At 39.9% G+C, this 14,471-nt stretch overlaps 1 protein-coding gene across 1 annotated transcript in view; it reads right to left on the bottom strand.

The window, feature by feature from the left end:
• The window catches only part of NUDT4 (nudix hydrolase 4), a 24,251-nt gene that overhangs the window by 6,729 nt on the left and 3,051 nt on the right, over nucleotides 1-14,471 (bottom strand). Inside the window, exons 2-3 of the mRNA XM_007946131.2 lie at nucleotides 1,466-1,576; nucleotides 266-310 (exon numbers count right to left, since the gene is read on the bottom strand). Coding sequence (XP_007944322.1) covers nucleotides 266-310; nucleotides 1,466-1,576 — 156 coding nt within the window. The remainder of the gene's footprint in view (nucleotides 1-265; nucleotides 311-1,465; nucleotides 1,577-14,471) is intronic.

The following is a 14,471-nucleotide window of genomic DNA, read 5'->3' as shown; positions in this document are numbered from 1 at the left end:
GAAGGAAGGTTGGGCAATCCTACTTCCGTAGTGATAACTGCCTCGGAAACCCAAGGAGGGGTCGCTATGAGTTGGGGCCGACTCGATGGCACATAACAACAACAACAAAGGTATTATACCTCCTAAAAAATCTATATACTTAAACATTATACAGTGAATTAAGAGAGAAATCTTTCTATAATCAGGCTGCTGCCAGACTGTGTGGATGCTTAGAAAACAGAATTAACTCTTTCATCAGCAAGATGGGATTATTTTGGTAACTCACCTCAAATATGCCCAGGAGTCTGCCTAATTTTCCTTTGACTCCAGCCTATTAAAAAAGCAATAAAATGTAAAGTTTTACCTTTTTATAATAACCAAAGTTTATATTCTGGCTATTTAGATTTTTGAATCTAAACACCACAGGCCTACCCATACCAAACTACTATCTTCTGGCTTCTGTGGAAGTTTTCTGGCTGTGCTAAGATTCACAATGTGTGGTGTGCCATAAAACAAATTTTAATTTCCCTTACATCAAATTTGTCATTTATTTTATAAGAAAAGGCAAGGACTGGTAGAAATTAGACTTCCTATCAATTTAGGACAAGATTCATGAAAACAGACATTTGTGGATGAATAAATAGCCTTCTCCCTGCTTCTTTCTTCAAGGCCTGTCTTTCCACTGCCTTCTTTACCCATGGTTCAGAAGGTTCAATTCTTTCTACCTGTGACCCTTCTAGTACAAAGTCCTCATTACTTATACCGAGCACTGTAACAGATGGACTGGAGCTTCAGTGTGCCTCCATGCAAATCCAGTCAACAGAATAACAGATTGCTATACGTTGTTTCCTCTATTTAGTGTTCCCTCAGGAAGTCACTCATCCTTGAAGACACTTTGAAACTTCTCCTTGTATATACCAAGGCCCAATGACAGCGACTTTAGCAATCACCTTCCATTTATACCATATCTGCTATTCAGTAACTTCTGATAGTACTTAGTGGACGGTCTGTTTGCCTGTGCATAAAAGCATGTTTTATCCATTACTTACCAACTGTAAGAAAAGAAGCAGGTCATTTATGGTTTTGTGCATGTGTATGGGCTGCATTTTAATGAACTTTAAGACAAAGCAGGTAAAATAAAAGCAATGTGCTTCTCATGTACTTGAATAAAAATCAATTATGATTTTTAGTCCTATGATCCATGTTTCTGAGTATTCCTGCTCAGTGTGATACTATTCTTACTTGGGTAATTCCAAGGCCCTTCCACATTACAAAAAAATACCTATTTAGGACAATACTAGCTAGTCACATGCTTAAAAATGGTGCATCAGACAAAACAAAAGCCTCGCATGACTTGTCTATGTTCTTGCCGTCTCTTCCATGTTATGGAGCAAAATGCCTTGTTTGTAACCATCAGGCAGAAGGCTCTCCTATAAAATCCCAAACCAGAGTTTGTGGAAGGAGAACAACCTACTACTCGTCTCACCTCTTCGTAAACCTCCCTCACAGCAGCACCACCAGGTTCCTCCTCGGGCTCCATGCCGCCTCCTGGGACAATCCACTGGTCTGGATACCGACTGCTGCTCACCAGCAGCACCTGCAAGAAGACCCACTGTTATACCTCCTGTGCCTCGGCTATGGCCAGCTAGCCTGAACTGAGAACCACAAACTCAATTCCGTATGTGCAAGGTTGTAAATCTATTCTAGAATAATTTGTTTTTAATTTTGTTAAAATTATTAGGAGCACACATTATACCATAAAAGAAGCAACTGACAGCCTTTGTAAGCAATGTCTGTCTTTTTTCAACTTCGTATTGTGATTTGGGTGAACATTTGCAAAGCAGATAGGTTTTACATTCAATAGTTGATACACATTTTGTTTCATGACAATGATTACAATCCCTACAATGTACTCACTTCCTCCTTGGGGTTACCCTTTCCCTGTGTCCTTCCTGCCTATGCATTCCTGTCTCCTTAGCTTTCTCCTCGTGCAAATGCTGCCCTTCTCATCTCCCATGGCTAATTGTTCTAAGGAGGGCATCTTCCTGATGTAGTTGTTCAGCTTGCAGGCCTGTCTATTGTTTGGCTAAAAATTAGCTGAGGGAGTGAGTTCAGTTCCAGGCCCGAAGGGTGACTAGGGGCCATAGTCTCAGGGGAGCACTGTCTTTCTGAAATCAGAATTTAATAATAGGCAGGATAACATTACTAAATCATTCTGTACCTGGTAAACTCATTTAAACTACCAGGTTCAATCTAATTCTTGGACACCAAGAAAGGATAGAAGCAGAGACTTGGCTTATTATCTCAGAGTTGTACACACTGAGGTCTGTGGTCACACTTACTCTTAAGTTTCAGAATTCTTCATTAGCTACTCCTTTCAAAATTTAAGAATGTGTGATTATAGGCAAGTTATCTTCTCCAAGCCAGTTCCCTCATCTATGAAATGGTAAGAAAACTGAGAAGACAGCAAAGGCCACTCAGTTTCAGTAACAGGTAGCTATACTATAGAACCAGAGCAAGGGTTGGCAAACCATGGCCTGCCACCTGTTTATGTGCAGCCTGGGCGTCAAGATTGACTTTTACGTTTCTCAATTTCATGAAATTCAAATTTCACTGTCCATAAATAACATTTTATGAGCATACAGCCACACTCATTCACGTACCTATTGTCTATGAATACGTTTGTGCTACAATGTGGAGCTTAGTAGTTGTGTCAGAGACTGGATGGCCCATAAAGCCCAAAATATTTATCTTATCCTTTACAGTAAAAGTCTGTGGACCCCTAATTTAGAACAGTATTAAGTTTGAAATGTGCAATCTTTTTTTTTTTTTTTTTTCAAACTATATGTGTCACAAATACTCTAGACATTAACCCCTTGAAGCAGGTATTATACATCCATCTTACTGTGGTCAAGATTACTTTAGTATCTTACGTGATTTCAAGGAAATGTAAACAATTCTCCAGAAAATGCATCAAGTTCAGAGCAAAGTTTTAGCCCCCAGAACGGGCACAGGATAACACACATGCCAGCAGTTCTATGTGCCCAGCTCCCTATCCTCTGCCAGAGAGAAGCGGCTGGCCTTACAAGTTCATTGCCAGCACAGGATTCCCCTCCTACTTGAGCCAGCTGCCAGGAGCTAAACTTTCCCCTACTAGAAAGTTCTAAGCTAACAGTTCCAACTTCCACCTTTCCCCAAATCTTCCCAAACTCTGAGTTGGAATAAAAGGGAATAACTAAGCCAGTTGCTATTAATTCAATTCAGACTCATGTTAACCCAATGTGTGCCAGAGTAGAACTGTGCTCCAAAGGGTTTCCAATGGCTGATTTTTCAGAAGCAGATCCCCAGGCCCTTCTTCTCAAATGCCTCAGTGGAGACTCTAATCTCCAATCTCTTGGTTAGGAGCCAAGCACACTAACCATGTGTACCACCCAGGGACTCCAAGGGAATAACTATCCAGGCATAGAATCCCATCAATCTGATAGAAGAAAACCACATTTTGCCTACAGACACAGCTTGGAGCAGTGATCAGTTAGTGTTGAAGCAGTCTAAGCATTGCTTTCCTCATTCTTCTGGCATTATTTTTTTTTCCTTTTCCCTAGTGAGTAACTGTCAGGATAATGGAAAATGCAGAGAAAGCACTATAAATTAACACAAAGTTGACAAAACCTTAGCTAAAATATAATGGCTATCACTGAAAGTACCATCAAGTGCATACATAGTGATTTTGGTAAAATGGAATGCAAGATAATCTTAGATTTAAGGTTTCTTAAGTATCAGCCAAAAGGACTTAAGTATCAAAATTAGACTAAACAGCCATAGTAAGTAAATCTAGTAAATATCAGAAGATTATAACCATGCTTTGATGCACAATGATGGGTTAAAGAGTTACCTTTCAGTGCCCCAGTTTCTTTATCTGTAGAAAGTAAGTATCTTTACAGAATTGTAGCATGTTAATGAGTAGTAAATGTAAAAGCCTTAGATCCTGGCCTAAGCACTCACTCTCGGTGCTTACTAGCCCTTCTACTCTCCCAGCCAACAGAGCTGCACTGGTTTACCAAGAATTATTAGGCTTATTCCCAAATTATGCCAAGTTGCACTTGTTTTATAATTACTGAGATTTAATGGATGAAACGAGGCCATTAGTATCAAAAAGACTAACCTGAACGTTTTGTAAAGATTAATCAAACATGGGCTATTAAAAACTGCTATCAAATTACCATATTTTACACAAATAACACATGCATTATACATTTTTGCATATGTACAACTACCCTCATTATTTTTATAAGTGCGCTATAACATATTTTGTTTTTACATGTTGCTTACTTCAATTTCATTTTTGTTCCCCTGTCCCATGGATTTAATGTCAAGTCTTTGTCTTGGTGCCTACTGAGGCAGAAGTTTGGTTCCCCACAGCAAACCCTCACCACCGTATTCTCAACCTTCCAAAGTAGCTCCACTCTCCACAGGATTCCTTCCCTGCTCTGCAAATGATTTTCTCCAGTACAGGAATACATGACTTTTTCCACCCCAGAAAAAGCCCTCACCAGGACTGCTGGCCCTAGCCCAGGAGATGCATGGGTCTGCACATCCCAGGGCCAGAGAGGCCACTCAGGTGGGTGAGGCCAGGGTGCCGCAGTTGTGCACATTCTGCCCTGCTGTCTGGCCACAGCGCTGGGGCTGTTTGAATCTCCTGCCAGAGTAAACACCATGGGGTAGGTGTGAGAGCAACAGGGGCAGAGAGGTTGACAACGGGGTTGTGCATCCCTCGTTGAGGTAAGGCAGGTCTAACTAGCTGCCTGAGGGCCCCGTGGGGCCAGAATAGTGTGCGCCCAAACCTGCACCATCCTGCCACATAGCTTTACTTGGAGCCAACACCATGGGACCAAGGCACATGAGGGCACAGCCCCTGCCCACTGTGGGACCAGCATACTTGGGCTGTGGTAACTCCATGGGCAGCCCTCTGCCCAACCCTCACCTGTCTCCAGAGCACCTTACCTGGGTGCAGATTAGCTACAAGGAACTACATGGCTCTCATGCCTGGCTGTGAACTGTCTCAGAGCAAATTCAGTTTCAGCTGTTTATTTTCTGATTACCAGAATACTACCAAACTCTATCCATGACTTCTTGACCATGGCTTATACCTTTATTATACAAACGTGATCAAAAGTAACAAACTCAGACTATTGGATGGGCGTGAATGTGGCTGAAATTCACTTCCAGAAATGTCACGAGACATGCATGGTGTGTGCATGGATGCACTATGCCAAAACTTTTTAAGCATAATTTCATCACTTCCACCAATTACATGTATGTGCGTGTTATTTATGTAGATGTGCTATGTGAGAAAAATATGGGAAGTATGGATAAGACTACTGCACAAGGCTTGGAAAAAACCCAAGATGATTCTGTAAGCACTTACAAGTTCAAACTCTTCTTTAAACGACTACCAATCAGATTTTACCTTTGTATTTTGTTTAAAAAAAGAGGATTACCAATAATCCATAGTATTCAAAGTTCTTGGCCCCATATCCAAGACAGCCAAATTAACTAAGTGTTTATGTTAAAATAAAAATGTTTTAAGGTATAAAATCATTGTATCTCATTCAAGGAAATAAGGGTAATGACAACTCACAGTTCTGGTAGCATAGTGTCTAAGGCATCTGACTGCTAATCAGAAGGCTGGTGGTTCAAACCCACTAGCTATTCCTTAGAAGGAAGATTGGGCAATCTACTTCTGTAGAGATACCTTCTTGGAAACCCAAGGAATGGTCGCTATGAGTTGAATCAACTCAAAGGCAGTAAGTTTGGTTTTTTTTTTTTTGGTTATGTGTGGGAAAGGGATAATCTGGTTTCTAGGGACTGGATCAACTTATCAATACACAATTCTATGATATGATCTCTAAGTAACTTCCTTGATTACACTGATAATGGGATAGGATGGATGCAGGGGGCTAGCCACTGAAAAAATACATCCTCATCTAGTAAACCATCTAGATTTCAAAACCACCTATATTTTAAATGCTTGCATCCTGAAAAAATGAAATTCAAAGTGTCAATGACTATTGTGTTCTCTATTGCCCAAGACAGTCTTTAAGAGCTAAATTATGTAAGGTTCGTAACGTTGAAAAAAGGAGCTCTGGTAGCACAGTGGCTAAGACACTTGCCTGCTAACCAGACGGCTGGTGGTTCAAACCCACCAGCCACTCCTCGGAAGGAAGGCTGGGCAATCCTACTTCCGTAGTGATACTGCCTCGGAAACCCAAGGAGGGGTCGCTATGAGTCGGGGCCGACTCGACGGCACATAACAACAAGAACGTTGAAAAATCCCTTAATACAGACTGTGTCTACTTTTCTGAGCTAAGATTTAAGTGTCAGGTTTAAAAGCAGCCCTTTATCTACCATTAACATATGACCAAACTTGTCTTCCAAAAGTCAATGGAACTCCTGAAAGGTTCAACATCTCCCTTTCATAACTACTATTTAGGAAGTCTAACAAAAATACCTATAATTCATTGCTATCAAGTCAATTTCAACTCATAACGACCCTACAGACAGAGAACCAGGGTTTCTAAGGCTGTAATCTTACAGAACCAGATTGCCACGTCTTTCCTCTACAGAGCAGCTGGTGGGTTAGAACTGCTGACCTTTTAGTTAGCAGCTGAATGCTTAACCACTGTACCACCAAGGCTGTTTCTTATGACAATTAATCTATACAAAATGTGCACAATAATTCAAGAATTTATCATGCAGCAAAGATCAAATGATCAAGCCATTAACTTAAATGGTATGTTTCCAAAAAAACCCAACATATCTGTAGTATAGAAATGACTGACATCTAAAAAAAGAGAGAAATGATTGGCATCTAAACTAGTAGCTTAAGAAAGGAAATTTGATAATATCTATCCTTTGATGGAGGTACAGACTTGTAAACTAGTATGTTTCATTAAGCACTTATTTATTCTTCTCAAGAGACAAACTTGCAGATTGAATTTAGCTCTTACACACACCTTCATCTGCCAATAATCCCACACACAGCCTGTCCTGAATCCTGCTGCTTGTGGGCTTTTCATACTTTTTGAGGCTCCAGAGCTACACTGTCTAATACAGTAGACACTAGCATCATGTGGCTATACATAAGATTAAATTTAAAAAATTCAGTTTCTCAGTCCACTAGTTACATTTCATGCACTCAACAAACACATGTGGGTACATAGTGGGCAGACTGATGTAGAACATCTTAATCTCACATCCCCTTTCAGACTAGGTAAAACACTTAACTGGATGACCAATTTAAAGCTCTTGCCAAAGGAAAATCAGAATCATGAAAATGGGCTAGCAGGAAATAGGTATCGCACGCAGGACATTCTAACCAAATGCACTTTTGTCTTTATCGTCTTCAATCTCTAGTGGACAGGGAATAATCCAACACCCCTCAGACTCAACACCTAATTTAGCATAAACTTTTCAGCTTAAGGGGAAGCTCTGTAGAGAAAGAAGTTGTTGGATTTTCTTTGATATTTACCCATTTTATAACAGTGGACAAGGAACCGTATGGGATGGAAAGATGAATATAGGTATTAGGCCTGTCCCTCAAAGAGTTTACATTCTTGGAGGTAGGGTGGAAGAACAGAGAAAATCACATAGGCTCAATTTTGTGGCTGAAAATAGCAAGAAAATATAGATCTATATAAACCTACTGCCACTGAGTCAATCCCAACTCATAGTGACCCTGTAGGACAGAGTAGAACTGCCCCAGAGGGTTCCCAAGGTTGTAATCTTTACAGAAGCAAAATGCCACATATTTCTCCCATGAAACAGCTGGTGGGTTTGAACCACTGACGTTTCAGTTAGCAGCCTAGGGTTTAACCACTGTGTCACCATGGCTCTGGAGTCTGTCAGGTGCAGGAAAGAGTACAGAAGCATATGAATATCCCAACACTAACCCAGTACAGTTAATGAAAAGCTGGTATCACGCTGAAGGAGGTTTATATTTTAAGTAGGTGGACAACAGAAAATAAAATAACTGTTTTTTTTTTGTTGTTGTTGAGACAAGATGAGAGGGCATTAAGATAAGATGAACCGGAGCATGGATTCATACTTTCTAAGCTTCTACTTCACAGCCTTAAGCACCCCCACACCTGCTCTATTTCAGAAGGTTGTTACAAGAATCAGATAAGATCACATATAGGAAACCCTTTTTTTTTTTTTAAATTTAAAGCATATTTATTTTTTCAGAAAAGGATGAGTTTTTTTTTTTTTTTTTTAAATTGTGATTTGGGTGAAGATTTACAGAGCAAATTCACTTTCCATACAGCAGTTCACATACACTTTGTCTCATGACATTGACCACAGTTTACCACAATGCAACAGCTCCCTTCCCAACTCCTCCCCACAGTTACCTCTTCCCTGTGTCCATCTCTCCATGGACTCCTGCCCCCTGAGCTGTCTCCCTGTGCATAAGCAGCCCTTCTTTCTCCCATGATTGAGGAAACCCATTTTTATGTTCAGAGTTTTATAGTTTTTGGTATTATACATTACCATTTCTCTTTCCAGAAAAGGATATCACCAAAGTTGGAAAGCCCAGGGTTATAAAACAGCAAACGGTGGGATGTAAGGGAAGCCGCGTACACAGCAGCAACACACTACCACTCCAGAACCAGGAAGAGACCAAAAAAGAATTAATAAGCTGTATTTTAACTATCTTCTGCTCAATGACACCTAATAACATTCACATAGTTAAGAATTTTCTAAGCCAGATAAAAGGATTTGATGTAACTAACTGTAGTTTCCTAATAATAAATATTCAGAGACAATCAACTCTTCTGATTCTATAAATTTAGTCTTCCACAAAGATCCCTATTAATTCACTTTTGAGACTGATGACAATGTCCAATACAATTAAGAACTGAAATTTTTTTCTTACATGATGAATTTAGGATACTAGTAATGAGCAAAGCGAGTGTTTTTACCAGGTATATACAGTCAGCCCTCAGCCTCCATGGATTCAACCAACTGTGGATCAAAAAACATTCGATGGGGGGGATGGCCCCTAAAAAGCAAATACATGGTTGAAGCAATCCTGCAATGGTTAAGAGGGACAGCAAGGTGCTATTTACGTGCATTTTCATCGTATTAGGTATTGTAAGTAATCTAGGGATGATGTAAAGTGGAGGGAAGGATGTGCATAGGTGATATGCAAGTACTATGCCATTTTATACAAGGGACTTGAGCATCTGAGAATTTTGGTATCTGCGGTGGTCTTGGAACCAATCCCCATGGATCCCGAGGTACAAATGTGTTCACAATCTCAGCTTCATTTTATCTTTTCTATTCAAAGTCTGTAGGCAAAGTGAAATATTAATAATCTACATATGTAGAAATCTAAAATCAAGACTCAGCACAATTAATTGTAAGGTTTTTTTTGTGTGTGTGTGTGTGAATTCATTTACTAAATAAACTCCAGTAACAGCAAGAGGAATGCTTGGTTTTCTTGCAGTTCAGATCATGGGCAGATGCTCCTAACACCCCCTACAAACACTAGAAGAATCTAAACATGCAGAACCGTACCACAGGGCATACTATTCAATGCCTCCCAGATATGCTTACAGCGTCTAAATATCTCTATAACAGCCCCAATCTATTAAGTCTATAATGTAGTTAGAATGCTGAGCGATGCTCTAAAAATATTACAGGCAGTCCTTGGATTATGAATGTATTCTGTTTCTAAGTCTGGCTTTAAGTTAAATTTGTATATAAGTTGGATTGATATCTAAGGTTGGAATCTAACATCATTTAATGTTTGTCTTAGTATATAGTACATAGTGTACCTTTCTATGCATAAAAAACAGTAAAGAAAACACTTCTAGATACACAAGAACATCTTTAACATAATAATGTGGTAAATAATAATACAGCAAAGTAGCACCCAATTGTTCCAATGTACCATTATATGTTCTTTGAATTTTTAATATAATTGGCTTTATGGGGGTTGGTTCCTAACTATGAGTTGCATCCAAGTCAGACCTTCATAACCTGGGGGCTACTGGTACTAAAAAATGATACTACTGAAGCAACAGAGGGGCTATAAAAGCTTATTCAGTAAATGATATAACAGTAGCTGACAATTCTATACATGGTCATTCACAAGTTTTAAGTTCCTTTTCAAGTACTTTTCCTGCGTATCACTTCACATTAGATTTTGTGTATCCATCAAGAAGACTGTCACATTAGTGAGAAGATAATAGAGACAAAAGTAGATATTCAACCTTTCAGATAAACTAGGACTAAGACCAAAGGAAAGATTTGTACATAAAAAAAAAGAGGCTATTCATACCAGGTGGCAGAATCAGCTTTGAATCACACTCAAACACCAAAGCAAAAGGTGGTAAAGAGTGAAGACATCTCTCAGCAACTCAACCTTCTCGCCTCCAGGAAAATATTCCTCTTCCTAGACAATCAGACCTTACCCCCTCTCTCCATGTACTGGACAATGACCCAAATAAAACACCACTCACCTGGCTTTGTGGAAAAGTGACTGCTCACACTTGTTTTCTCCTAGATATCTAATGTTCTGAGCATTTGGAAGAGAAGTATCTTGTAGCTTTAAAGAGCAATAGTCTAACAGCTATCAACACGGGACCAGACCTTGTTGCATGAGTCTTGCTGGATGACACTTGTCTGAATTTGGAACCATCTACAGTATAAACTCTGGACCCTATTTCATCCACTGAATCCTCTAATGGAATGCAAATAGTATGTAAAGTAAAAAAAAGCTATTCAAGTTCTAATCAATGCAGTTATGCCTCCGGAGACTGGAAGTACATGGGACTACTAACCTCCCATACCAAATGGCCCCAAATTGCCTTTTGTATTTTGGCTCTCTCCCTTACAACTACTATCAGTCACCGCCTGCCTCTGGGAACAACCAGCCAGTAGAAATTGCCACTACTGTTCCAGAAAAAAGTAAAGCTATGCAAAGAACTCATCAGATTCCTAAATCTAAGAATGAAGAGATTTGCTTTATCAATCTTTACTATTTAGAAGATTATTTTGTGGGGGGCTTTTCTCCTCTTCATAACATCATGACCTGGGATATCATAAAACTGCTAGTTAACCTACCTCTCCTATAGTTAACTAAGTGGGTCATAAAAACTTAGCCAAAATTAGGCTAAGAGCACATTAGGAATACATACTAGGTACAAATATGGCTATTTTAACAGGTTATGATATATACTAACCAGCTACCACTGCTATCATTAAGCAAATTAATACCATTATTTTAAACTACAGAGGCACAGTGCTATAGGAGAAACAGAAACTAAAGTTGATTCTGCTACACTGTATATAACACAAATGAGGCTATATGCAATTGATAAACAGAAGTATGCCAATAATGGTAAATCAGGGTTGATGATGCCTTTTTTTCCCCCAGCTTGCTAACATTCTGAAATGATGGAGTAAGCTTTTTCATGATTAGAGAAAGCCTTGATAATATACCAAGATCAAGGAAAAAAGAAAAAAAAACAGCAACAAAAAAATTATATGCAAATTCTATAGAAGTGCCTTCCCTTGAAGGCAGTGACTGGTCTAGTAGCCTAAATAAGCCCTTCACTTTCCTTAGATTAAACCAGCAAGTACAGATGAAGAGATCTGTAATATCTCACTGTGGTTCAACAAGGCCACATTTGGGTATTATTTAATTTTAATGAAAGTGGTTTAGATTAGAAGGAAGCATCTTTATAGACTTACTATATTTTCTGCATATAACGCACCCATGTAAATAATACGCATAGCCTGCACATTGCGAAAAAGGTATAACATGCTTTATTTGTGTAAAAACGTGATAATAACTGCAGAAGTATGAGCCCTAAGGTTTAATATCGAAGAGCATTGATTTAACTATACTATTTCTCATTAGGGTTGTTATTGTTAACCAGAACTCTCATTTTGAGACTCTACTTTTTCCACCAACTCTTGTAGAATTCAGACTTTTCAGGAATATACATTCCACCTTATAGTAGATCATCTCCAGGCTCAGAAAGCTTAAAAATTAAAGCAACAAGTTCAATGGAAGAGTAGTGGTCAGTTCTTAGGACCAAGTAATACCTTTCTCTTGTATCTGTGTCTGCACCCAGCCAGAATCAGTCATTTCTATCTCCCCACTTAGCAATCTAGCCTATTTTGCTACCAGATAATGATTAAGCTTGAATACATCGAGAATCTAAGTGGTCCTTATTCTAAACTAAGGGTTACTTTCTTGTCTGCCAACAACTTCATAGCCCTCTAATGAAGGTACTATTTTTCAATTTGTTCTGTACCATGCTAAGCTGCAACCCAATGAGACCACAGTTTACCATCAAAATTCCAAGTGACTCCCTAGCCTGGCTCTATTTGGAATGCCTGATCCTTGTTTTCCTTCTCATTGATATCCTACTCCAGATGACTCTCAAATTGGATCTTAACACCAGAACACCTGGGCACTTTCACCTTATACTTTATTTCCCTTTGAACTAGTCATGTCTAATTTCTCATTTTGGAATTTGCTCTTTCGGGGCTGACAAATTCCACCATTGTATCCTTTGTGACCTACCCAATGGTTTTGCCAAAAAAAGGCCTACTGAGCTGCTTCTATACAGATCACAGCAAAGAAAACCCTATGGGGCAGGTCTGCTCTAACAGGGGTTGCCATGAGTCTGAATCAACTTGACAGCAATGAGTTTCTGTGTAAACCTTGGCTTAAAAAGATCTGCCAGTTTCTGTGACTATGGGACAAGTTACTTCTGCCACCCATTTTCTTCCTATACAATTGGTAATAAATCACACAGCATAAAAAGAAAAAATGGAAAAATATCTATCATGCCCCCAAGAGAGGACAGGCTCTGGTGTTAGAACAACCTTCTTTCCTAGAACACATCCTTACGTTAGGGCTTACTGTGCATTCCTTCAGGATAGGGAGAGCATGATCAGAGCCCTGCAGAGCTTTTAGGGGTCAAAGAACAATTACCCTTTTTCATTTTACACTCCATAACATTTCATTTTAAAATTAATACACTTCAATCTCTAAACCAGAATCTAGGTGTTCTTAACCCAGAAGAGGGAAACATCACCTATCAGCTAGAGGGAGGTTCAAGTCAGTTTCATATCCTATGTGTGGAAGGTGAGTAACGTGCCTTCAACAGAATGGGAACAAATTCTTACTGAAACAGTAAGTAACTAACAGAGTTTATTCTGTAATCGCCCTGTAGATAGAGATGGCTCACTATACACACCATGGAAACAGAAGATTCTCAAGATCTACCCCAGAATTACCTCTTACCTCCTTTGATCTTTTAGCACTATCTCTTGACCCTAATGGAGGCTAGGAATCCAGCATTTGTTAGAGTAGTAACAACGTTCAAGAACAAAAGGAATCCACTTATCTGCTAAGGTAATTTCTGGAGCCCTCCTTAGACTTTGTTTTACCACCTGCATAACATAGATCATTTAAATTTCCTCCTACCTCCCCTATTTTTCCTGGGACTTGACTTGTTACAAAGCCTGAATTCCAAGGTTCCCACCATCCACTGCCATCACAACATTTCTGACTCACACGGACCTGACAGGACAGAGTAGAACCACCCCCAAAAGGTTTCCAAGGCTGTAAATCTTCACAGCTGACTGCCTCATTTTTCTCTTGTGGAGTGGCTGGTGGGCTTGAACCACCGACCTCCTGGCTAGCAGTCAAATGATTTAACCACCATGCCACCAGAGTTCCTTGAATACCAAGTTTAAGTCATGGCAATACTTCAAACTTACCACTTTCAGTACTCAGTTGATATGGGCCAGGCCTGGTGCCAAGAGCCCAGCATGAGTTTGAACTGGATGCTGAAACCTGGATCTACCACTACTAGTTACATCATTTGGGCACATATTCTGAGCCTGCCTTTCACCTGTAAAATGAGATTTATCAGCACTAAAACTACCACTCATCTGTCAGTTTGTCAGACTATGGTGGCTTGTGTGTTGCTATGAGGCTGGAGGCTATGACACCAGTATACCAAAGAGCAGAGGGTCACCCATGGTGGACAGGTTTCAGCAGAGCTTCTGGACAGACAGACTGGTGAGAAGAAAAGGGCCACCCACTTCTGAAAAAACTGGCCACTGAAAACCTTATGAGGAGCAGTGAAACGATGTCTGATACATTATTGGAAAACTTTATAAACAACTGTGAAACAGAGGGTCAGAGAAGAAGGGGAAGGCCCTCAATGAGCTGGATTGCAACAGTGCCTGCAATGATGGGCTCAAGTACACCAAGGACTGGAGGATGGTACAGGACCAGGCAGTGTTTCATTTTGTTGTACTTAAAGGAGCTGCTGGGAGCTCTGGTAGCATAGTGGCTAAGACACTTGACTGCTAACCAGACGGCTGGCGGTTCAAACCCACCAGCCACTCCTCGGAAGGAAGGTTGGGCAATCCTACTTCCGTAGTGATACTGCCTCGGAAATCCA

Source organism: Orycteropus afer, unplaced genomic scaffold (genome assembly GCF_000298275.1).
Source record: "Orycteropus afer afer isolate SDZICR_OR568_19922 unplaced genomic scaffold, OryAfe1.0 scaffold00151, whole genome shotgun sequence".
NCBI classification, from domain to species: Eukaryota; Metazoa; Chordata; class Mammalia; order Tubulidentata; family Orycteropodidae; genus Orycteropus; species Orycteropus afer.
Note: the sequence above shows the minus strand (reverse complement) of the source record. Positions and strands in the feature narration are given on the sequence as shown.